The sequence below is a fragment of the Oculina patagonica genome, chromosome 13 (genome assembly GCF_052425735.1).
Source record: "Oculina patagonica isolate OP01 chromosome 13, crgOcupat, whole genome shotgun sequence".
NCBI lineage: Eukaryota > Metazoa > Cnidaria > Anthozoa > Scleractinia > Oculinidae > Oculina > Oculina patagonica.
The window spans coordinates 18,766,209-18,790,078 of record NC_135770.1 but is presented as its reverse complement, the minus strand read 5'-3'; the positions used below and the strand labels follow the sequence as shown (position 1 = coordinate 18,790,078).

Genomic DNA, 23,870 nt, shown 5'->3' with positions numbered 1-23,870 from the left:
GTGATGAAAGATGACCAGTTTTAAGCCAATCAACATAGGTTACCTTAGTCCAGTCCCTGAACTCCCTCTTCCGCGCGCCCTTTGAAGGGGTTAATGTTGAACCAGGGCGAGAGAAGCCTTCTCCCGCCCTGCGTTGGACCTAGGCGCTAGAAAAGAGAGTCCAGGATAACTTACATGCGCATGCGCCAGTTTTTCCTCAAAAATTGGGGAAAAAACGTATTTGGCAGCAATTTTGAAGCGCGCGCACAGATGACGAGTTCAACTACGCGACCGTGTACAAAGCAGGATCACAAGAATAACTTTAAAAAAGCCTAGTGTGCAAGTCAGTGTCTACTGAAAACTAACGGGCAAAACACAAATCGCTATCCGTCAACTACTCCTAGTATTTTTTCATTAGTAATTGGACGTCTAGATTACGGTAACAGTCTGCTGTACGGTTTACCAGCCAGTTACATTAACATGTTGCAACGGGTACAAAACGCTGCCGCAAGACTAATCTCGAATACCCCGCGTTTCGGTCACATTTCTCCGGTTATGAAAGACCTGCATTGGCTACCTGTTAAATACAGTATAATGTTTAGAATAGTTGTATTCACATTCAAGACTATACATGGTAGTGCCCCCACATATATTAATCAGTTAATAAGACTCAAGCCAAAGTCAACTTATATGCTTCGTTCAAATACAAAGCACTTTCTGCTCGATCAGCCACGCAAAATGAAGAAGACAACAGGAGACAGGGCCTTCCTTGCCGCTGCACCAACTTTGTGGAACGCCCTCCCAGATGATCTGAGAGCTTTGGACAATTTAAAAAGTTTTCAGTCACAGCTAAAAACTCATTTTTTTAAATTAGCATATACTTTGTGTTCGTAGTGTTTTTAACATAGATTTTATATAAGATTGACAGGGGCGAAATGTGTATTGGGGGCTTTAATCTTTTTTTTTTTATTTAAGTTTTTAAGCGATTTCAATTACATCGGTTTTTTATAGGTATATATATATATATGAATAATTTTTTATAAGTACATTATTGTTGTAATACTATGATAACTATTTATGTAAAGCGCATTAGATCATATATGCATGAATTTTGCGCTATAGAAATAATAAAGTTATGTTATGTTATGTTATTTTGTAGCTGTTTATTATGTTGAAATAGCTTTGAATGCAACTTAGCACGAATTTTTCTTGCATTTATTCGCGCGCTTGATCGCGTAGTTGAACTCGTCATTTAAGCGAACATTTTAAACCCTAGCACGCGCGTCTCAGGCAAGTGACGCCACACTCCATGCTTCTAATTGGTTCGTTCTGAAAATGCGCATGCAAGTTATCCTGGACTCTCCCTTTGCGCGCTTGGGTACTATAAAGGACCTTCAATGCCCTACCTAGAGAAAAACGCGAGGTGGATCATGAACCGAGGACACCAGACCCCACCCGATTAATTTTGGCAATCAAGGACACATGGTTGCGTACCAACATTTTTGCAAGGGATGAATAAAGAGCTACTAAAAGTTTCAGCATTAAAGAGTAAATCATCTTTTCAAAAAAACAAAAAAAAACACAAGGGGGAGTGGTATCCTTGTATTTGGATCCGAGAGTTAATTTGCACGGAATTCAAATCTTAGCTTTTTATTTTGGCCTTGATACTTGAGATCTAAAACTCGCTCTCGCTTAGAAAAACAGTCACTCCGTCCCATCACCAGTTTTATTTGTTTACATCAACAACAACAACCATTTTATTTTGCCAAATTAAATAGAAGATAAATTACAGCATAAAATAAATTAACTAAAATAGGCAAAAAAACTACTCAGAGTAGAAATAAACTAAACGAGCTGAGTAGTTAAAAAAAAAATTTAATTGCTTTGACAAGGTTGTAGATAAAAGAAGACAGAAGTAAAATAAGACAATTACTAAGTAATTAAGTACCATGCAGACAAAATGAAATAAAATAAAATAAAAATAAATAAGTACAATGTAACTAAGTATGTATAAGTGATAATTTAATTTAGAAAAGTAGGGAAAAAAGGGAACATGGGAAAAAAAAAAAAGAAAAACAGTACCAGTTAATGTTTGAACTAAAATTTGTTAATATTAGTTTAATACGAGCGAAAAGAAAATTAAAATACTAAGCCAGCATTAACCATCAATTGAACTACATGCTTCTAAGCTCCAGTAAATGCACTTAGGCTTGCAATTAAAAAGTGACAATTCTTTCTTATGTAATTTTCCTTTCACAAAAGGCAGGGAATCAAGTGTCACTGAATCAAGATGTATCCCATGGTTTTGATTTTCTTGACTCCATTACCTCCTGCTTCTGCCTCGTTTCCACACGTGTTGGAATCATCAGTACCCCCTCCTGTACCAAAACCGAGTCTCGAATCGATACTATTGCAATCATTTTCGTTGTTACCAAGGATACCAATTCTTGCCTTAGGTCTATGTGCATGAGTGTATGCGTTGAAACCTTCTTTGTTGCAGTTGAGTTGTAAGGAAGCCTGCGAGCCTACGAGTGTTTTCCAAGTGTTTCGACCCAGTGAGGTGACGCGGAATTTTCCGTCTGCAATCAGTGAGTAAAGCGAGTTGGCGTGCTTATTGATGACAATGAACTTGATCTGGCCGCCGAGTCTCATGCCGAGACATATCTTGGAGAAGTGTGTATTCCAGTAGGTCGGTAACTTGGTCCCTTGTGCGTCTAAGCCAGTCTTTCCTCCTGGAAGATTGAAGTCGATCTTGTTGCTCCAGAGTTTGGAATCGTAATGAAAGGTTGGCTGAGTAAAAAGAAAAAAAGGAAAACATTTATCGAAGACTAAGCAATATACAGCTGGGTAAATTACTCTATTAACCCTCGGACGTACAAGCAAACTCATACCCCCACCATAGTACAAGGGGGGGGGGTGTATGGATGGAACCCCTCCCCGGCGTTTTCGTTATATTAAGGCGTAGGGTTAACCAGTCCACTAAATTAACCAACCACTAGTTAACCACTAATTAAAATTGTAGTTAATAACCCATTGGTTACTTTAATGTAAAATACTTAATTGATAAACATTGTTACACACCTAAATAGCAATGATAAACTAAAACAGTATGATACCTTAGCGCCGTTAATTTTCATGACCAGCGTCCACCCACCACCTCCACATGCTTCGAGGCCAGAGCTTGTCATGTGACAGTACACAGAAACCTTCCCAGAGTCCATTTGGAGTAAGTATGCTTTGTTTCCTTGAGACCTGATAAAAGTTAATATATTCTTTTTCTAAAATATAATTTAATTAGCGGAAAAAACAAAACTGACAAAAGACAAAAGGGGATATACAAAGGACAAACGGACAATGCTCCGAGTATGATACTAAAATAAGATGGTTTCTCTTTACTCCAAAAATTCGGAACAGACTACCACGTGTCGTGTGAATAATTGTATTAACTCAATAGTAGCTATTTTTTTCGAAAGAAAACTTTGCTAATTTAGCTTTAAACAATACGCATCGTATGCGGCGGACGCATCGTATACCGCGAGTCTTATGATGGTTAAACTAATTACTCACTTGTGATTCATGTAAATGTCCCTGCACGAAGCAAATGACTGGCCTACGCAAGAAGAAATACAACAATATACATTAAAGTGATGCTTAAAACTACAATTTAAAGCAAAAATGGAAAAATAGAACGGGGAAGACATCACCAGCGGAATTCCCATGAGAACTTCTGTTTATTGCTGCCATGAACTGTTCAAACGTTTTCTCCATTTTTGCTTCAAGAGATTTAATGGCTTCGTTACAGTTTGAATCTTGAACCACGTTGGTTATTACCACAGAATTGCCGTCCCGATTAGGCGGAATCTTGTTTGATACGAACGAGGTATTCCCACCGTCCACAGCTAGGCTTAAAAATGTGATCAAGACGGACGGCAGAATGAGGGGAACCATAGTGGAGCGCATCGTGTCGAGTGATCTCTTCACAAGCAAAACTTAAGAATGATTATCTTTATCACTGGTAAGACGTTATAGCTTCGCACGATCTACGTGTGACAATGTTAACAAGTGAGTGAGTTTAATCACGTTTTTCTCGCGTTGTTGATAAGAATCACATTAGAACGAGATTTCCTTGCCAAGTGCCATTGATAATTATTTGAGTTGTGTAAGTGAACAGCAAGTTTGCTTTTCTAAGTCTCCTTTTACACGTTTAAGTTGCTAGTGTTAATTAATAAAAAAGTTCTCTTTCCATGGGTTTCTTTACAACTAGTTCGTAATAGTTTTTGGTAATCGCTCGAGCGCGAGAGCACGTTTTGCTGCTCGACAAGTCGCTTTCAGTGCTACGTCTTACCGCTATCTTTCGACATCAAGGCGAATTGAAATCCATCAATCACCCCCCCCCCCCCCCCCCCCCCCCCTAGCATGACCTTCTGAACTTGTGGATATATTTGCATGAAACAAACACGGGTATGCATCGGTTTTGGCTTATTTCAAGCAACACGTCCAAAGGCGATGTCGCAAGATCGATGTCGAAAAGATAGCTGCTGTGCACGAAACACTGCGTTCGGGTGTAACATGTCTTCGCGAGACGTGCAAAGGAAAACATTTTCACAGTTTGTCGTGCCACCGGTGCCATGTGAAAACATGTGAAATTGAACTAGCTCGTGTGTAATTAGCTTTACTTCTTTGATGGCTTTGATCAACTGGTTAATTAGGGTCAATTAACAGATAAGAAGTTGATAAAAAGCCCACTTGATCAATACCTTTTCTTAAGGTGGCTCAAAACAGTTTCCTGCATTTTTCAGCACCTCAACTCTGACGAATGGAAACTACGACTCTTTTTTAGTTCACGCAACAGTTTTGGTGAAGAAGTAATGATTATTTTCTTGGCATTACAAATACCATAGCAAAGGTATAACCTGTTAAAAACAGCCTTACATTTTGCTTTAAGTACTTACATCTTAAAAACGAGCTCGGCGACATCCATTTTTATGATGGAATAATGATCAGCATGTTTAGATACAACTTTTGGCAAAGTTTTAAAAAAAACTGCACATGGGGTTGAGAGCCACCTTAACTTTTTCTATGCTTTCTTTGCGTTGTTCCTTATAACACGAAAGAAAAAAAACTTAAACTTCAAGTCACTATATTGATAAAACAAAAGTGCTAGATTAAACATCCATCGATGATCTGTTTAGTTTTGCCATTAGCAGTGTAGTTAATTCATTGATTCCTTTAGTTATAGAGCTTGAAAACATTGAAGTTGTTCCATACACAAACACGGAAAGAAAGAACCATTATGCTTCAAGAGAGTATAATGATATAACGCATACCGTTAATCTGTTTAATTTGGCCATTTTGAGCGAACCTTTTTCGTTTAGTAATCTCTTTTTGGAAAGCGATTCATCTGATTCCATGCCAGTTGCACCGCATATCGATTCGCCGTTTCAACAAACTGTCCACACTCAAGCGCAAGATGTCGATGGATAATTCAAAACAGTTTTGGATTAAAATAAAGCTTCACGGTTATTTGTTGAAAAATTCAAACAGAAAATCCAACTTGCACTCACTTTTAAACAGAGCTTTATCTGTTTCCCTTGTACTCGTAAACTGACTTTCTGTTTAGATAAGTTTAAGTATATATCTCATACAGTTTGTTACAAAAGTTTGAAACGGAGAGGGGAGGGATGAAGGGAATGTGTATTCTCTTAGATCTAATCATATTCTGTAAAAAGTCAAGTCGTGGCCATGATCTCAAAAATTCCAAAGCAATCATCGCTGTCTAGCCGGCGTATTAATGATACGTTGGCACTTTACCTGCTGTGACAGTCTTTTGCTGTCATTTTTTCCAGCGTAAAAAGAAGCCTTATATAAACACCGTTGACCAAAACAGAAATTGAGTTCTTTCCAAGTTGTAAGACTATGATTTCTCAGTCCCAGGTAAAGTCCTCTTCTCCTCAGGTCCCATCAATTCGATTGATTAGATTATAACAAGACGGCAGATTCGATTCTAAATTAAAAAAAATTAGAACTGAATTTATGGATGAGTGATTCCAAAAATCGAAGACAAAAGGTGCTCAATTTGAATGATTCTAAAGGCCATCGGATTTCTTTATGATTTCACAGTAGTAGTAGTGAATATGTCAACTCCCATGGTTAATTCGCACGCAATTCAAATCTTTTTTTATTTTGGCCTTGATACTTGAGATCTATAACTCGCTCGCGCTTAGAAAAACAGTCACCGTTGTGTCTCATCACCAGTTTTATTTGTTTCACATCAATTGAACTACATGTTTCTTTATAGCTTCATAAAAAGCATTTCAATTATAAACGTTTTGGTAATTCGTGTAGTGCCCCGGGGGGGGGGGGGGGGGTACTCCATATAATGGCCTATACGGGGAGGCTCCGCCCGAAAGGGGTACCTTTTTCAAGCTTCAGGTATATAAAAGGGTAGGGATTTCACAAGTTTAGGTATATGAAAGGGTATGTAAATCCGTCATTTAGGTTTTTTAAAGGGCCTTGAATTAAAATATTTCAAACAGACGCACTTTGTGGCTGTATTATTTTAATTTATAAAGCGCAACATGAAAATGACAAGAAAACGTCCTGTTCTAAGTCTATGCCATGTCTTTTAGGTATATGAAAGGGCTACCTTTTTTCAGTAAAAGGTATACGAAAGGGGTACAATTTCTGTGAAAATGGTATATAAAAGGGTAAGGGGTAAGAGCTTGGGGCGGAGCCTCCCCGTATAAAACTTTTTTGAGTGCCCCCCCCGGGTGTAGTGCATAGTAAATCCTCCCTAAGGTTCCTTCCACAAGCGTGGCAGATTCCTTTTCGTCAGCTGCGAATTGTTTAAAAAATAAGTGTCACCGTCCTTCAATTCAGAGCAAAATTGTTCCAAATATCTGAACAGGAGCCCTAGATACGCCGCGTGTTTATTTGACGGATTTTTACTTTGTGGTTTAAAAAAATATGAAGAGAGATAGAGAGAGACAGAAAAACAATGAGACTGATAATAAATTTAAACTTTACTTTCTCGCGCTTTTTAAGTTGAGCAAGCGGGAAGGCCGAGTGATTGCAAGGGCAACAAGGGCACATAAGTCGATTTTTTTTAATTTCTATTTTTACACCAACAATGTGATATCAATATTTTCTCCCGAAAAGTGCATTGTTTTAACTAAACAAAAAAAATGGGTATAACTTTGAGCTCATCATTTGCTGCTAGTGGAGGTTTCCTGACGAGAAAGCGTGGGTTGTCGACCAAACGGCAGATTCGATTAATTCTCAATATTTTAAGCTTCGAATTGTATTTTTAGAATATGATTAGTAAAGAATCTATTTGAGTTGGCAACTTTTTGCTATGTATCAGCTTGTTACGATCCTTATCACGGTATCTGCGGTTAATTTGAGCGCAAAAGGTAAATCTTTTTTTATTTTGGCCGGGTAAAGTTAAGAAATATAACTCGCGCAAAGTTACTTTGAAAAAAAAAGTCACTCTGTTCCATCACCAGTTTTATTTGTTTCACGTGCACATCAATTTAACTACATGTTTCTTTTTAGCTCTAGAAAATGCATTTTAGGTATGCAACTAAAAAGTGACAATTCTTTCTTATGTAACTTTCCTTTAACAAAAAGCACCAAAAATTGATCAGCGGATGTCACTGAATCAAGATGTATCCCATGGCTTTGATGTGCTTGTCGCCATTATCTCCTCCGTGTAATGCCCCGTTACCACACGTGTTAGAGTTATCAGGATGTCCTCCTCCACCAAACCCGATTCTGGAATCGTTGCTGTTGCAATCGTTTTGTTCGTTACCAAGGATACCGATTCTTGCTCTGTCAGACGATCCAGTGTTGCGTACATTAAACCCTTCCTTGTTGCAGTGAGGCTGTAAGGAAGCCTGTGAGCCAAGGAGTGACTTCCACGTGTTTCGACCCAGTGAGGTGGCGCGGTATTTCCCGTCAGCAATCAGTGAGTAAAGTGAATTGGCGTGCTTGTTGATGACAATGAACTTGATTTGACCGCCGAGTCTCATACCGAGACATATCTTGGAGAAGTGTGTGTTCCAGTAGGTCGGTAGCTTGGTCTCTTGTGTGTCAAGGCCAGTCTTTCCTCCTGGAAGGTTGAAGTCGATCTTGTTGCTCCACAGTTTGGAATCGTAATGAAACGTTGACTGATTAAAAAAGAATAAAAAGGAAACGAGTTGGCCGATTTGCAAGGAAAAGATTAAAAACAGTTAAAACAATTAAGACAATTAATATGGAGATCTCGCACGGTACATTGCGGTTGGATTTGAGCAATGATTTATGGCAAAGTGATTTTTGTTTAGACCAAACTGTAAAAAGTCGAATTGAGTGCGCCTTCGATCTGAGATTTGTACTTGAGAACAAGTACAAATCTCTGTAGAATGAGTCAAAAATTCTCAATTATTATTTTCCAACTTGAAATTAATAAACCACCAGTGTACCATGTTTTGCAACGTCATCATAACACTAGAGAGATCTGCGTATTTTTCCGCAAGGATTTGTTCGAAAATTCCCAGGTTAGAAAGTCTGTTTATTATTTTTTGTGGTGGAATTTCTATGGGGCCTTTCAGTTAAACTGTACCACAAATTAGTAACGTATACGTGAGATTGACTAATATATGCAGACGTGATACCTTAGTGCCATCAATTTTCATGACCAGCGTCCATCCACCACCTCCACATGCTCCAAGGTCAGAGCTTGTCATGTGACAGTACACAGGAACCTTCCTAGAGGCTATTTGGAGCAAGTAAGCTTTGTTTCCTTGAGACCTGTTAAAATACTGAAACACATTAGTTGCTTGTACAGCCAGCTAGTAAACTCCATGAAAGTAACAAAAAGACATAGTTGTAGGTGTACACTGATGTGGTTGGTTTCATGAGCCTATTTTTATTAAAAGCTTTGTATTCGTTATATTATAGGGGATGTTGGACTTAATTTTCTAGGAATATTACAGGAAGTTACAGAAAGCTATCGGGGTTGTCTATGGGCATGAGATATTAACAATGTGTACACTCGTTTTATAAAGGGTGTTTTGTTAAGCATGTCTCAAAATTTTACAGACTTCCATTAAAGTTACCAGGATAATGCTACCAAACAGGCGTGGTAGTCTTTTCATAATCCCGTGTTAAATTCCGCAAGTTACAGTTTTAATTTCTGCCGGTTCCTGCTTTAACCTTATTTTCACCAAAATCTAAACCACGTTTAAAGGCTGTTTAGTTGAAGAAGTTAGAGCTTACTGGGACCTATGTAAAATTCAGTCTTTCAGATTTTCTGTTGCTGATTTTCATTTTATCTAAACATGTTTTGTTGGTGTGTATGAGGTATAAGTTTGACTCAGTAAACTCTCTAGATCCTGTACTTTTCGAAAACCTACATTTTTGCTCCAGTTTTAAATCAGAGATACCGTTGGAGCCATTGTTGTCCACTATGCCTAATATTACGGCAAAAGTTGTAAACTTACTTGTTATTGTCATAAATGTCCTTACACGAACCAAATGACTGACCTGGCCAAGAAAAAAATGCAATCAAGTGATGTCAAAAATATATATCATGAATACGAATTAAATAGCATCAGAGAGACTTTACCAGCGGAATTTCCATGAGAAGGCTTGTTCATTGACGCCATGAGCTGTTCAAACTTTTTCTCAATTTTCTCCAGTCTTGCATTTAGAGACGCTTCAAGAGATTTAATGACTTCGTTAGAGTGCGAATCTTGGACCACATTGCAGATGATTGTCCTGTCGTCCAGCTTAGCGGGAATCTTGTTTGATGAGGATGAAGTATTCCCGCCATTAACAGTTATAGTTCCAATCGCAATCAAGACGGACAGTAGAAGAAGGCAAGCCACAGTGGAACGCATTTTGCTGAATGATGTCTTCACAAGCTTATCACTAAGTCGTTATGACTTCCCTTGTACCTTGTCGGTGTCTTTGTTTACAAGACGGCACAGAAAAAAGAACACGAATTTTTCTCCTGCCAATACTGCCAATCACTCTTCACGGCCTTGTTGTTCATTCTTGCTAGACTTAAATTAGCATACAACATTGGTTGCTCAGTAATGAAACCGTTCTGACCGCCATTTGTCCATGATAACATAACTTATTTAGGACTGACTGATTCCAATCAATTTCCTCGTTTTTGACTCTACAGCGTATACACGCTTTGTATTTTTAAAACTTCACTTTTTTTATTTTAGCATAAAGTCGAAAAACGTGGAGGTTATACAAATGGAAAACATTGACATCGGAAAGGAAAAATATAGTCTACTGAAGACTACTAAAAAAATAAAGAATTTAGATAAAAAGTACACTAAATCGATTAGTTTGGCCCAGTTTTAGTAAGTAGCCAAGACAAGCGCTCGCTCTGATTTCTCGCTACACTGCTTTTAAGTCACTAGAACCTCCGATGACCTGTGTCAACATTTACAAGAAAATTTTCTACCCGTTTGTTCACTAACTCTATAAGAAAAACGAAAGACGCGCGCGAATGCCGGCAGGGGTCAAGGATTTTTTCATCGCTTTGATAATTTGCTGTACAAAGTTTTACTTTGCACTCTGTATCTTAAGAAATTGATCACATTTTAGCCAGTTGTTCCTCGTTCCCTATTCACCGTTTCAACACAACTGTCAAACTCAAAAGCAAAATGTCGAAAGATGATTCACTTTTGAATTTTAATGAAGCCACACGGCGATTTGCACACAATGCAAATTGTTGATAAAATTACGGTAGACCAAACATTTCCGGTTAGTTTTATACAGAGTTTCGCTTATTTTCACTTTTATCGTGTAATGACGTTTATCAGATAGTTAATTAGTGTCTCGCTTGTTACAAAGTGTTTGATATTACCCATTTTAGAACATCACGCAACGATTTCCACGTCATTATTAAAGTTGACTATACTGACTTATTTTAGATTTCCTAAAATATTTTTGATATGGAAAGTGAAATGAGTGAGACGAGCGAGTCGTGCTATGGCATTTCTTTGTGATAACAAAAGCATAACAAGAGAACAGACATATGAGACATACAGAAGGCTCCGTCTTCCCTCTTGCTAGGAGGTAATACCCTGCCATCTGCGTTGTAAGTCGCCGTCTCCCGTTTGCGTGAATGATGTTTGAAAGGCATACACGACGCAAACACAAAATTGCCTCCCTATCTTTGTCAGCCATATTGGCAGGAAACTTAAACTGCGGCGTCTGGGAACTGGCGCTCAGCAATTAAATTCGACACGATTATTAAAATGCGACGTTTTGAATCAGATGCCCAACTTTTTACTTTGAGTCAACTCAAATAATTATTAGATTTGGCTCATGTAAAATAGGACGTTTGAAGCGAACCTAAAAAAAACATTATATTGCACTGATTCAGAAGTATTTATCATGACGAGTTCTGGCTCTAGCCCTCACCTTTCACTGATATCGCGTCCTTTGCATTCTTGAGACTGTTTACACACGCAAATACATTGCAAATATCTTCACCATAGTGTAACATCTTTTCTAATTTTTCCTTTTTATCTGCTTGTTAAACGTTGCGCTGAACTTGAAGTCATATAGTTCAACGCCATTTTCAAATTAATTCGGTTCGCTCAATTCAAGCCGAGGAGCATTGGAAACGAAATGTGCCCCAGAGCCGCTTGTCCCTCTTAGCTGGCAGAGCCTGTGTACGAGAAACAAGTGGCTCTGGCTCTTCGTGATTTGATTGGTTAGATTTTAACAAAAGGAGTTTCAAATCTAACCAATCAAATCCACCGTTTTAACTTCTCGTATCACAAAGGGATTTTAAAACGGTTCATTTGATTGGCTGCCCTTTGTTAAAATCCAGCCAATCAAATCTTTTGCCCCCAGAACCACTTGTTCCTCGTGCACAGCCTCCGCCGGCTAAGACGGACAAGCGGCTCTGGGGATGAGAAATCGAATGCCTCCACCTCTCAGCAACTGTTCAAGTCGTTAGAACAGCGTAGGGAATTTTAAACATTAGTTCCGCTGTACAATTGCTTGTACAATCAGAGAGCACCTTATGTAAGTGAATCATTTTTAATTTTAAGAATTTTCCTTATAATTTACGTGGGCTTAGCACAAGGCAGGAACTCCCTTCCTTCAATATGGAATGGATGCATAGATCTTTCACATATATGGCCTGCAAACTGTGGAATGCATTGCCTCTGATAGTTAGAGAATCACAATACATTATATCTTTTCAGCGATCTCTTAAAGCCTAAAGCCTATAAATTCTTAAAGCCTTAAAGCCTGAAGGCCTAAAGGCTTAAAGCTTCTTTTTTTGTTATTTTCATTTTTTTCGACATTTGCGTTATAATACGTACAATACATACTAGTTATGCAACGCTTTCGAGTGGTATACTATGGAATATCCCACGAGTCACTTGTATTTTCTCTGTATACACACGAGCCTTTAGGCGAGTGTGTATACGAAGAAAATACAAGTGACAAGTGGGATATTCCATAGTATACCACGAGAAAGTGTTGTGTAACTATTTTATACCATGCCATAGAAAATACGCTTACTAAATTTCGTCGAGAATACAATCGCAGCGCACGATGGGAAGGTTGGGTTGAATACCGTCGAATATACAACGGCTTTCCTGTATTCTGATTGGCTGTATTTTCTATGGCATGGTATAAAACACAAGACATAACACTACTTACAATAAGCTATAACTACAAAAGACTACATACAACAAATTACAATTACTAACAGTAGCCTAATTATACTTATAGAATATACAATGCGTTATTTACAATAAAGCAGCTACCCAAATACAAAAAAAAAGGAACAAAGAAAGTAAGAAAAGGAAAAAGATAAAAGAAAACTAGAAGCTAGTGACATGCTCCAAAATTGAATTTTTCCAATACTTTTAAACAGAAATGTATGGTCCATAGAATCAAACACCTTTTCAAAGTCAATTTCCATTAGAATACCTGTTTTATTTGTGATTTTTGCCAACTTAAGTAAATCGTCGATTGTTCTGACTGCATCAAATGTAGACCTTCCTTTGATAAAACCATTTTGATTATGATGAATAAGTTCTGGAAGGATTGGCTCCAGCCATCTAGCAAACACTTTGGATGCAATTTTAACATCTACGTTGATCAGTGAGATAGAGGGGCATCAAATGGTCTTTACGAGCACAGCATTTTTCTTTGCGAGCACGAGCATTGACGAAAATTAGCCTTGCGAGCAACGAGCACTTTTCAAAAACCTACCTCCACTAAAAACCGAGCATGCGAGCACTTGTAAAAATGTGCGAGCACGAGCAAACGAGCACCCACTAAAATTTTCCGAGCATTGCGAGCACTGCGACATTTTGAGGGACCATTCATGACCCCTAGATAGGTCGCCAGTTCTTTATAAATCGTCTATCGTTATCTTTTCCTCCAATAGAGTAATCATTGCTTGCTTTTGCGAAGTTGACAATTGCCCGTGTTGGTGAGAGAAGTTTAGAGACTTTTCGAGATGTTTCGAGATACTTTGCAACCAAGTGCCAGAACACCAAGTAAAATTCTACAGTTAAACCATCATTTCCGGGTGTTTTGTTTTTCGGAAATGTCGTCAATGCTTCGTACAGTTCGTCCTTCATACACCAATGAAAAAGTGCTTTTTGTTTATCAAAAGATCTTATCCCTCGAACATTTAAAGAAAGGATACCAAAATTTAAATTAAGTTTTGTAATTTTTAAAGTGCATATTAAGTAAAGGGGCGAGCAGTTGCAGAAAATGAGATAGTAATCTTTAGTAATTGAGCTATTAAACGAAATGGTATGGCTTAAATCATTAAATCATAATATGGCTTAAAGCTTAGTGCTTGTAATTTGTGATATTTATATTATTTATATATTTAAAATTTACTTGTAAATATTAATTGTAAATATCAACAATAACTTTTAGCGTTTTATATTTTAAGATTATTATTTTTCTTTTTTTAATAGATTGATTACTTTTAGATACAAGTACACGTACAAGTACAGGTGTTATGTGTCTAAATAAAAATTTGATTTTATTTGATGTGATTGCTTTCCAGTAAACTTTTTGGTACTTCGTGTAGTGCATAATAAATCGTCCCCCAAGAGTCCTTTCACAACTTATGTACTTCTGTTTCACAACTATGGTAGATTCCTCTTTGCCAGCTGTGTTTTGTTTTAAATAAGTGTCACCACCCTTAATTCAGAGAAAAGCAGTCCCGAATATCCGAACAGGAGCCCTAGATAGGCCTGCGTGTTAATTTGATGGATTTTCACAATGTGGGTTAAAAAAAACAGGAACCCTAGATAGGCCTGCGTGTTAATTTGATGGATTTCCACAATGTGGGTTAAAAAAATAAGTGAGAAATAGAAAAAAAATATTGATGTTGTTAATAAATTTGTATTTGACTTTTTCACGCTTTTTTATTTAAGCATTTCGTATCACTTTGGTTTAAGGTGGCTCGTAATGGTTTAGATATTCTCGTCTTTGGCAGTTCTATTGTAGCTATACCAATAATGTTTAGTTTTAACTTTTAGTACATCTTTGTAAAAAATCTTCCAATGAGAAAGTTGAAGTCACCGTGATGTCAAAAATCGTTGCCATAGCAACTTTTAAAGGGGTCACAGATACCTTCATTTTGGCCGTTTGTGGATACAATTTTTTTTAAAAAAAAATTCTGAAACCTACCTACAGAATTTTTTTTAAACTTTGCAAAATTGTTCACCTTGTTAGTGAGATAAAAATATATCAAAAGCAAGAAATTTCACCGAGTAGTTTTTGAGTTATTGGCCTCAAAAAGTCCAAAATAGGGTATCTTTGAACTCATATGGCATTGCCATGGTAACAAATTATGACGTCATATAACCTCGATTTGTTCGTTGGTAAAATTAGAATAGGTTTTTACTAAAAAAGGGCACTTTTCGTCCGATTTCTTTTTGACACTAGCAATGAGATATCAATATTTTGTCATCAGTTCAGACGAATGTCCACTTTTGGAAATGTTTTGATCCGCAGATCAAAACAAACAGTTATCCAATCATTGCTCGAATTTGGAGTCACATGATGCGAGGTCTGTTGACATAAAATATTCCTGCTCTGTCGATCGAAATCTAGAACAGCGAAGTGTACAGTACTCGAATTCGAATAAAACAAGCTTCGTTCTATCAGCGTTCTATTAACAGCTTATGTATCAGTCAAATCGAAGGTTCAACATCCCCCCCCCCCGGGCATACCCCGGGCATTTGACACCTCTGCTGTCCCGGGAGGAGGGGAATTTGATAATCAAAGCCTTCCCGGGGGTGGGGAATTTGATTCGACCACATAGGGTGGGGAATTTGAACGCAGACTTGATTTCTGGTTATACGTGTCCCAGTAAACGCACGTGGGTTTTTAATCATGGTGGAGATAGATTATATTCTATGTATTGGTTATCTTCTATGTATTTATTACACAATAGAGGAAAAAACTGTGTGGTCTATTTATAAAGTCGGTATGTAGACAGAATTTTACGAGCATAAAAAGCTACACAGTTAAAACAGTTATCTGTTTAGTTATTAATTTTCCCCGGGGGTGGGGACATTTGATCACTAAAAATAGGCTTATAGTAGGGCATTTGAACGGCTTTTTGGCCCAGGGAGGCGGGAATTTGAACACAAATTTTCCAAAAATTCAAATGCCCGGGGGGTTGCCCGGGGGGGGGGGATGTTGAACCTTCGATTTGACTGATACATTACAGAAAGAAGAAAATATGCCATTGACCTCTCTTGGACAGGAAGAAGTAAAGCGGAGACGAGCGCTTGCATTTTAAATGCTTTTCCGTCGCGCGCTATGCCCACACTATGCACTTGGTTTTGGTAAATTAAAAGAACTGAGCTATGAACTCCGCTTTTAAAATAAGATACCCTCGCAGTTTACGCCATATCATGCAAGGATTTAAGCATCCTGGGCCTAACTTTATTCACGGCTTGCAGAAAGAAAAAAATATGCCGTTTATCTCTCTTGGCCGAGAGTGAGTAAAGCGGAAACGAATGTTTTCCGTCCGCGCTATGTACAATTTATCAGTGCACAGGCTTCCCAAGCTCAAAAGTCGTCTTTTTGATTGTTTTTTAGAGCCCTTCGGGCGGCTGACTCTACATACGTGGTGTATACGACAGCTTGTGTATATAGAGAAATGTATGGGAAAATCACGGATTCTCTAAAATCGGTTAATTATCTATCTATTTTGAAATAAAGTTTATCTACCTCAAATGTGTCGCTTACTTGTGTCTTGTGCCGAATTTGAAGCCATTCCGACGCCATTTAGCGAAGTTATTCGAAGTCGTTGTCTCCCCTTCTAAAAAGAAGGAAAGGCAGACCACTCCATCGATCGCTGGCCATAGCTCACTTCACAAATCGCTCTCTCCTCAAAAGGAAAAGTCCCGAATCGCAATAAAACCAGCAGTTCCATAAAGCCCAACAAATTTCACTCCACATACGTGTGCTTCGGCGGTCGAAAGTCTCATAAAGAACGAGAAATTTTGCTTTAAATTCGCCTATTCGGCTTTCCAGATGTGCTTGTGACCGACCTCGCGCCAACGGTCGTTACTCAATTGCAACGACATCTGGTTTCATCCCCATTCTGATTGGTGCATTAGAACCAAGTCACGCGCTGACAACACGACAACAAGTTTCACGCTAGGGCTGAAGCCCTGAAGCCGCAATCATACAAAATGTAGTTTTTGATCGACGCGGTGATCGAACAAAATTTCCTGCGACTTTGGGATATTATCTTGTCTTGAATGCTCGCGAATATCTTGCTTTATTCTGCACGTGGAGGTGTCAGATTTATATTTACGCGGCTTTTCCCTGACCTATGTAAACATGGCTGTGATTAGCGAACAATACAGCTTTCAGAAAACATCCCTTGGGAGTCTTAGCGTGAAACTTGACCGTTGGCGCGAGGTCAGTCACAAACACAGCTGGAAAGCCGAATAGGCGAATTTAAAGCAAAATTTCTCTATATACACAAGCTGTCGCATACACCACGTATGTAGAGTCAGCCGCCCGAAGGGCTCTAAAAAAACAATCAAAAAGACGACTTTTGAGCTTGGGAAGCCTGTGATCAGTGACACACTAAGCACTTGGTTTGGTAAATTAACAGGAGCTATGAACTCCAATTTTCAGATAAGATACTCTCACAATTATCCCGGGCATTAGCTTGGCGGCGTCTCGAATTCAAAAATGTCGCAAACTGACATGAAAACATTTACAGTTGGTATCGTGCCAAAACTGACTGGTATAACAAATTAATAGTCGAAGGTTTGCATAAGCCGTTAAACTTACTTGTTTTCTACGAATTAAACGAAAAAGTAAATAGCTTCCTAGAAGCCACATGAATATTTGACCATATTTGGCGCAACTGAGTCAAGAAAATAGAACACGCGTCGCAGGAAGCGACACATTACAGTGGCATTACATTGCTGCAAATCAAACAGCCTGGCTAATGGCAACACAATAAAATTATCAGAAAAGAAAAATCCTTCGCGTAGCTCATTATCTGCTGGTCTTGTAGTGAAAACATAAAGTGAGCTGTACTGAGTTTTATCTTGCAATAAAAATGAGTCACAACAAATCTTTCCAGCATATATTTCATCAACAAATAGGCGTCAAAAGGTGTCAAACTCTGCTTCGTAAAATAGCTTGCCAGGAAATCAATTAGACCGATGACCTCAACTCGAAGGCTAGCTCAATCATTTGAAAACATCATGGCATTTGGAGCTCCTTATAAACATAACAACAAGACCGTCAGGCGGAACTCCTAGCTGGCTGACTACACTGAAATGGACGAACATAAATTGACTGAAGTCTCCTTCGCCTTCCCTGGCATGGCGCAAACACGCAGCTCGCCAGGATTCTCATTCCTTCCATGTTTTTCTAACTCCAGGTTATCAAGAAATTGCATCTAATCGAGAAAATAATTTCCTTCGCTTCAGGCGAGTCCTTGCTTGGTTTCTTTTGCCAGATACCCTTCCTTGTAATAGATTTCAATGTGCTTTTGCGCTTTTCAGCCGCGCGTCGACCTTCGGTCCTTAAGAAACCAAAAAGAAAACAACGCTCGCATCCTGTTGTCCTTGTTGACCTTGTTGTGTCTTTAAACACGTTCAGTAGATAATCTGTGGCGATCCTGGATATATTTAAGATGTTCTTTGACGTCAATTATCCATCAAGTCATCGACTGAAGCGAACGAAAAGAAGCCCAAACAGATTAGTTGTAAGCAGTCTCACTTTGCGTAGGCGATGGCTTCCAGCAAAAATCGCGGCCCATCCACCCAAATTGCGGCCCATCGCTCAGATTTCGCACAGAGCAACTAGAATAACTGTAGAACATCCCTGAATTTTTTCAAGGCTCAGAAAAAATTTTCACAAGAGATACACTGGATTAAATCTGAAGAAACGACCCGAAAGACAACCAAAACAAACATACGCATCGAAAGTAAATTCTAACCTCCGCGCACAATCCGCCGTGATTTTACACAATTGTCACGCATAACGCTTCTTCAATGCTTTCTTTGTGTTGTGTTACTATCTGGCAGGAAACGCACCACGGGAAAACTTGAAAAAAGGCAAATATAAAATTCTAGTGGAGTCCACTCGGGAAGAATTGACAACCGCCATGTTGTTACGTCACTCTATTGTTTTCCACATTTCCAAAAGTGGACATTCTCCTGGAGTGGTCATTGAAGTGTGCATTGTCACAACTAAAGAACAAAATGCGTTCAATTTTGAGGTCATTATTTGGTGCTAGTGGAAGTTTCCCGACGAGAAAGCGTGGGTTGTCTACCAAACAGCAAATTCGATTCTCAATTTTTAAAAGTCGAATAAGAACGGTATGGCTAATAAAGAATTCATTTGGGAGTGGTAAAGAACTGCTTCTGAAATCCCAAAATAAATCAACGGCAAATCCTACTCGATATAAATTGAATTCTAAAGGATTTCAGATTTCCATATACACAAAATTGAAGAAACGTTGAGCATAAACCATGAACGGTAAGTCTGAATGGAATTCTGAGTAGTCAGCATTGGTAAGCTTAGTAATATTTCGTTTATTTATGATCAAGACATATTCTCTTTTTGAGAACTTTTAGAGCACGAGTTTTCAACCTCTCACTATAATGTTCATTCTGTCACAGACGACGATTACTTTTCTCCGATTTCCCAGTAAACATCTGAGTCGCATCGTTTATGATTCATGCTTGTCATAGGTCAACGTTTCTTCAATCAGGTTTATGTAACTCCAGGGTCGCTCATCTAAATTGGTAACTGATTTTAACGTATCTGCTGGTTATAACAATTCTCAACACAATTCTTTGTATGCAAAACGGAAAACCCTTAGTGAGTATTTTTGTGCAGTAGTTTTGTGTGGTTATTACAATCCTCGACACATTTCTGGCTCTTTCTTGGTGTAGAGGGCACAGTTGACGTAAGAAAATAGAGAACAAAAGGACAAAAGAACGAGGAAAACAAGAGAAAACAATAGATTTGTGTGACATTGTTCTATTGTGGTGTCAACCCTACACCAAGAAGGAGCCACAATTCTTTGCATGCATCGAAAAGGAAAATCCTAAGTTAATATTTTTGTGCGGCTACTTGAAAGCTATGTTTTGTGTAAAGTTGCATTTAACACCTCTGAGTCACTCTTTCCCATAACCAGTTTTATTTGTTTTGCATCCATTGTACTACATGCTTTTTCATAGCTTCGAGAAAATGCCTTACAACTATTGAAATCTGTTTAGTGAAGCTATCAGAGTTTTAATGAAATTTATCCAATTAAAAAGTGACAGTTCTTTATCACTTAACCAGAACCAGCAAAATTAAGTTGTGAATGTCACTGAATAAATATGTATCCCATGGCTTTGATGTGCTTGTCCCCATTATCTCCTCCGGCGACTGCCTCATTGCCACACGCGTTGGTATCATCAGGACGTCCTCCTCCACCAAACCCGATTCTGGAATCGTTGCTGTTGCACTCTTTTTCGTTGTTACCAAGTATACCGATTCTCGCCCTGTCAGACGATTTTCCAGGAGTGCGTACATTGAACCCTTCTATGCCGCAGTAGCTTTGTAAGGAAGCCTGCGAGCCAAGGAGTGTCTTCCACGCGGCACGACCCAGTGTGGTGGAGCGGTATTTCCCGTCAGCGATCAGTGAGTAAAGTGAGTTGGCGTGCTTGCTGATGACAATGAACTTGATCTGATGGCCGAGTCTCATACCAAGACATATCTTGGAGAAGTGTGTGCTCCAGTAGGTCGGTAACTTGGTCTCTTGTGAGTCAAATCCAGTCTTTCCTCCTAGAAGGTTGAAGTCGATCTTGTTGCTCCAGAGTTTGGAATCGTAATGAAAGGTTGACTGATTAACAACGAAGAGATTAAAAACAGTTAGGACATGAATAGGTCATATAAAGACAATTGCAGGGACTGCATGTATCACAGATAAGACATGAGGAAATGGCCACCAATTAAACTGAAGATTAAAACGGGTTGCAATATAGGTTATTGAAAAAAAAAATGTTAGGCTGAACAGTTTTCAAAGATAACCTCGTTTAATTGTAAGTTTTATTAGAACGTCTGGGGAACATATTTGTTTGCAATTTATTCTTTCATTCATTCAATCTTTATTTATTCACACGGTAAAAAAAATCATCAGTTAAGCTATAAAAAAATAAAAAGCATAACACTGTTTTACATGATTTCCGTGTGGGAATCCGATGTGTCGGAGATTCAATTTATTAATTTCTCATTTAAAGTGCCTAATGGAGCCAACATCCCTCATTTGCTGGGGAAAATTGTTCCCGGCATAGAAGGGCCCCACTGAAGCGCTATGGTTGTGTCATTTAAATCCATAGAAGTAATTCCTTTAGTATTTGGCAAAACTTAATAAGATAGGCTATACTCAGCCATGGCACATTCCCTTTAATATGATGATTGGTTTCAGCAATCATTTATAGCAAAAGAGATATTTGGTTAGACCAAACCGTATAACGTCAAATTAAATGCGCCTTTAATCCCTTTTCGTTCCAATTTTTTTTTGGAGATACTCAGTTAAAAACAAATACAAATCTTTGGAGAAGTAAAAACTAAAGAAAAGCTTTTTACTATTATTTTCGAACTTAAAACTAATGAGCCACCAGTGTACCTATTTTGCCACGTCAGCATAACGCTGTAGCCCGGATCTACATGTTGTTTTTATTCGTAGGAAAATTTCGTGGTTAAGAGGCTAGACAGTTCATTAGTTTTAAATTTGGGTTTCCACGAGACGGGTCAGTTAAACTGCAACGCATAGTTTAGTTTGTGATCCTTGTTTTAAGTTTTTGTCAGCTTTATTCATTTAGCACGTGACTCTAATTTAGTAAACACTAATGTACAGACGTGATTGAGTACCTTAGTGCCATCAATTTTCATGACCAGCGTCCATCCACCACCTCCACATGCTCCAAGGCCAGACATATGGCAGTACACAGGAACCTTTCCAGAGTCCATTTGGAGTAGGTAAGCTTTGTTTCCTTGTGACCTGAAAAAATACATAGTGTAACGTCATCGAATAATCAGCTACTGTAGTGATTTTCGTGAAAGATATAAAGTGGACATGGAATTTACACAATGAATGTGGCTGGCAGGGGAGTGCTGTCCGACTAAATTTGTTGGCACACTAAATACAGAACTAATTCAATAAAAATTTTCAGAAAGATTTTGGGTTGTCTATGATGATACCAAAGGTTATACATGTTTTAAAGAGTGTTTTGTTTAGCACGATTTAATAATTTTCTTACAAGTTTCCAAGATAATGCTGCCAAATGTGGAAGCAGGTTTTCCCTCGTGTTAAATTGTGACGGTTGCAGTTTTAATTTCTGTTCCTGCTTTTCAATTGCCGTTTAGATCAGTTTTAATCTAAAAATACCTTATTTACACCAAAGCTAAAACGAATTTAGTTAAACACGGTTTGAAATTGTTTTCTTCACAGAAGTTGCTAACTCATTTTGTTTGACGGAATTAAATTTAGCACAATGAGCCCTAAAATTTAGCCTTTCAGTTTTTCCATTGCTGATTTTATTTTGTTAATCCTGCTATTTCTAGGTGCTGTGTTTTTCGAAAACCATCTTTTTGCTCAAAAGATTTAAAAAGATATTGGGGCCATAATCGAAGAGTAAAAGTACAACTTTCTAATTCATAAAAAGAGAGGTAAAGAAGTGATATTTTTGTTCCCTTTGCCTAATGATGCAAAAGTTGTAGAACTTACTTGTGATTATCGTAAATGTCCTTACACGAAGCAAATGACTGACCTGACCAAGAAAAAAAAAATGCAACAAAATTAAGTGATGCCGTGAACATAACTGAGACAGGAATACGAATAAAATAGCATCACAGACTTTACCAGAGGTGTCAGAGGTATTTCCATGAGAAGGCTTGTTTATTGCCGCCATGAGCTGTTCAAACTTTTTCTCCAACGTCTTCACCAGAGTCGCTTCAAGTGATTTAATGGCTTCGTTAGAGTGCGAATCTTGGACCACATTGCAGATGATTGTCCTGTCGTCCAGCTTGACCGGAGTCTTGTTTGACACGGATGAAGTATTCCCGCCATTAACTGCTACGCTTCCAATCGCAATCAAGACGGACAACAGAAGAACGTAAACCATAGTGGAGCGCTTTGTATCGAGTGATGTTTTCACAATTTTCAGATTCGAAGGACTTCAGTATCGATATCACTGCTATGTCGTTATGACTTCCCGTGCCTTGTCTTTGTTTACAGGAGGGCGTTAACTGAACACGAATTTTTCTCCTGCCTTCCACTAACTGCCAATCACACTATTCCACATTATTGTTTATAACACACGGCTGATTGATTTGATTTTAAAAATCGGAAGGAGACAAAAACTCGCTTGATAAAAACTTTTCCTTTAATTCCAACCATGATTACAAAAATCATCATAACACCCTCAGTAAATAGTTTCGTCCCGTTCAAAGAGTCTTTAGGAAACATAACTTGAACATACACCACCCTTCGCAGCAAATGTTATTTTTTTTAAGTCACAATTAACTTCGGAACAAGAAAATTCGGTGGCATAACACACAACATCAGTTCTTAAAACAAAGAATGAGTTTTTGATCTTCGAGCCGTTGAAGGTTATTTTAAAAATCGAGTCTCGGTAAATATTCACCAATATTCACTTCGCCTTCAGCCATTAATATTCGACATTGTCGATACGCTTTTCGAATATAATTTTCAGCAGGTCAGTCAAGCATGCACAACTGACTTGAATCAATTTTGAATCTAATAAACACAACGTGTTGCATTTGTTAAATTTGCTGTATAATAAAAACAATCAAACCAGATCGAGTTTGTGTTCACTTTTGATCTTTTCTCCATGTGTAATAATATTCGTCAGATCTCTAATATGTGTCTCATTTGTTACAAACTGTAAGGGTAGGCTAGATTCCTATGCAATATATGTAACATTTTCTCGGTGTATTAATTATTATTTTTTAGCCGCGCAAGCCCCCGAGGCAATCCCATTTGGTTAAATGTAATAAACCCGATAACCAACATATGACTTGCATTTTTTAGGATTTCAAATACAAGATAAAACATACACTGTTGATCTGTTTAGTATGTCCATCATAGCGCATTATCTTCAGCTAGCTCTTTCTTCCAGAACAAGCGAAGCCGCCGTTTCCCTGAGTCATTATTGGACCTCCAGTGTCTCTGTCAATGACTAATTTTAGTACACAAAAATTTTTTCTTCCCGTTTGTATTATTCCACGCACTCTTGATTAGTTATAAATCCTAAAAATCGTTTGAAAAGGAGAAGTATTAAATACTCATTTGATCATAACGCTTTCTTATAATTGCGATTAATTTTTAT

At 38.2% G+C, this 23,870-nt stretch overlaps 3 protein-coding genes across 5 annotated transcripts; all 3 read right to left on the bottom strand.

Moving 5' to 3' along the window:
- Window positions 1-2,136: 2,136 nt before the first annotated feature.
- Window positions 2,137-11,561, bottom strand: LOC144634683 (putative skeletal organic matrix protein 5). Of its 2 annotated transcripts, XM_078493716.1 has the most exons (4): window positions 11,407-11,561; window positions 3,547-3,589; window positions 3,096-3,231; window positions 2,137-2,769 (listed from the first exon to the last, which is right to left on the bottom strand). In XM_078493716.1, exons 1-4 carry the CDS (start codon window positions 11,489-11,491, stop codon window positions 2,257-2,259), a joined length of 777 nt encoding a protein of 258 aa, XP_078349842.1. In that variant the 5' UTR covers window positions 11,492-11,561; the 3' UTR covers window positions 2,137-2,256. The 2 variants fall into 2 exon arrangements, with proteins under 2 accessions (XP_078349842.1, XP_078349841.1); XM_078493715.1 differs by lacking the exon at window positions 11,407-11,561 and having other exon boundaries at window positions 3,547-4,349.
- Window positions 7,503-9,906, bottom strand: LOC144634647 (putative skeletal organic matrix protein 5). The gene is made up of 4 exons (XM_078493666.1): window positions 9,587-9,906; window positions 9,462-9,504; window positions 8,634-8,769; window positions 7,503-8,147 (listed from the first exon to the last, which is right to left on the bottom strand). The coding sequence occupies exons 1-4, from the start codon at window positions 9,858-9,860 to the stop codon at window positions 7,632-7,634; spliced, it is 969 nt and encodes a 322-aa protein (XP_078349792.1). The 5' UTR covers window positions 9,861-9,906; the 3' UTR covers window positions 7,503-7,631.
- Window positions 11,562-19,658: 8,097 nt separating the features above from the next.
- Window positions 19,659-22,771, bottom strand: LOC144634651 (putative skeletal organic matrix protein 5). 2 transcript variants are annotated; one of them, XM_078493672.1, is made up of 4 exons: window positions 22,382-22,771; window positions 22,247-22,289; window positions 21,391-21,520; window positions 19,659-20,359 (listed from the first exon to the last, which is right to left on the bottom strand). In XM_078493672.1, exons 1-4 carry the CDS (start codon window positions 22,641-22,643, stop codon window positions 19,841-19,843), a joined length of 954 nt encoding a protein of 317 aa, XP_078349798.1. In that variant the 5' UTR covers window positions 22,644-22,771; the 3' UTR covers window positions 19,659-19,840. The 2 variants fall into 2 exon arrangements, with proteins under 2 accessions (XP_078349798.1, XP_078349799.1); XM_078493673.1 differs by having other exon boundaries at window positions 22,247-22,290; window positions 22,392-22,770.
- Between the last annotated feature and the right edge of the window lie 1,099 nt (window positions 22,772-23,870).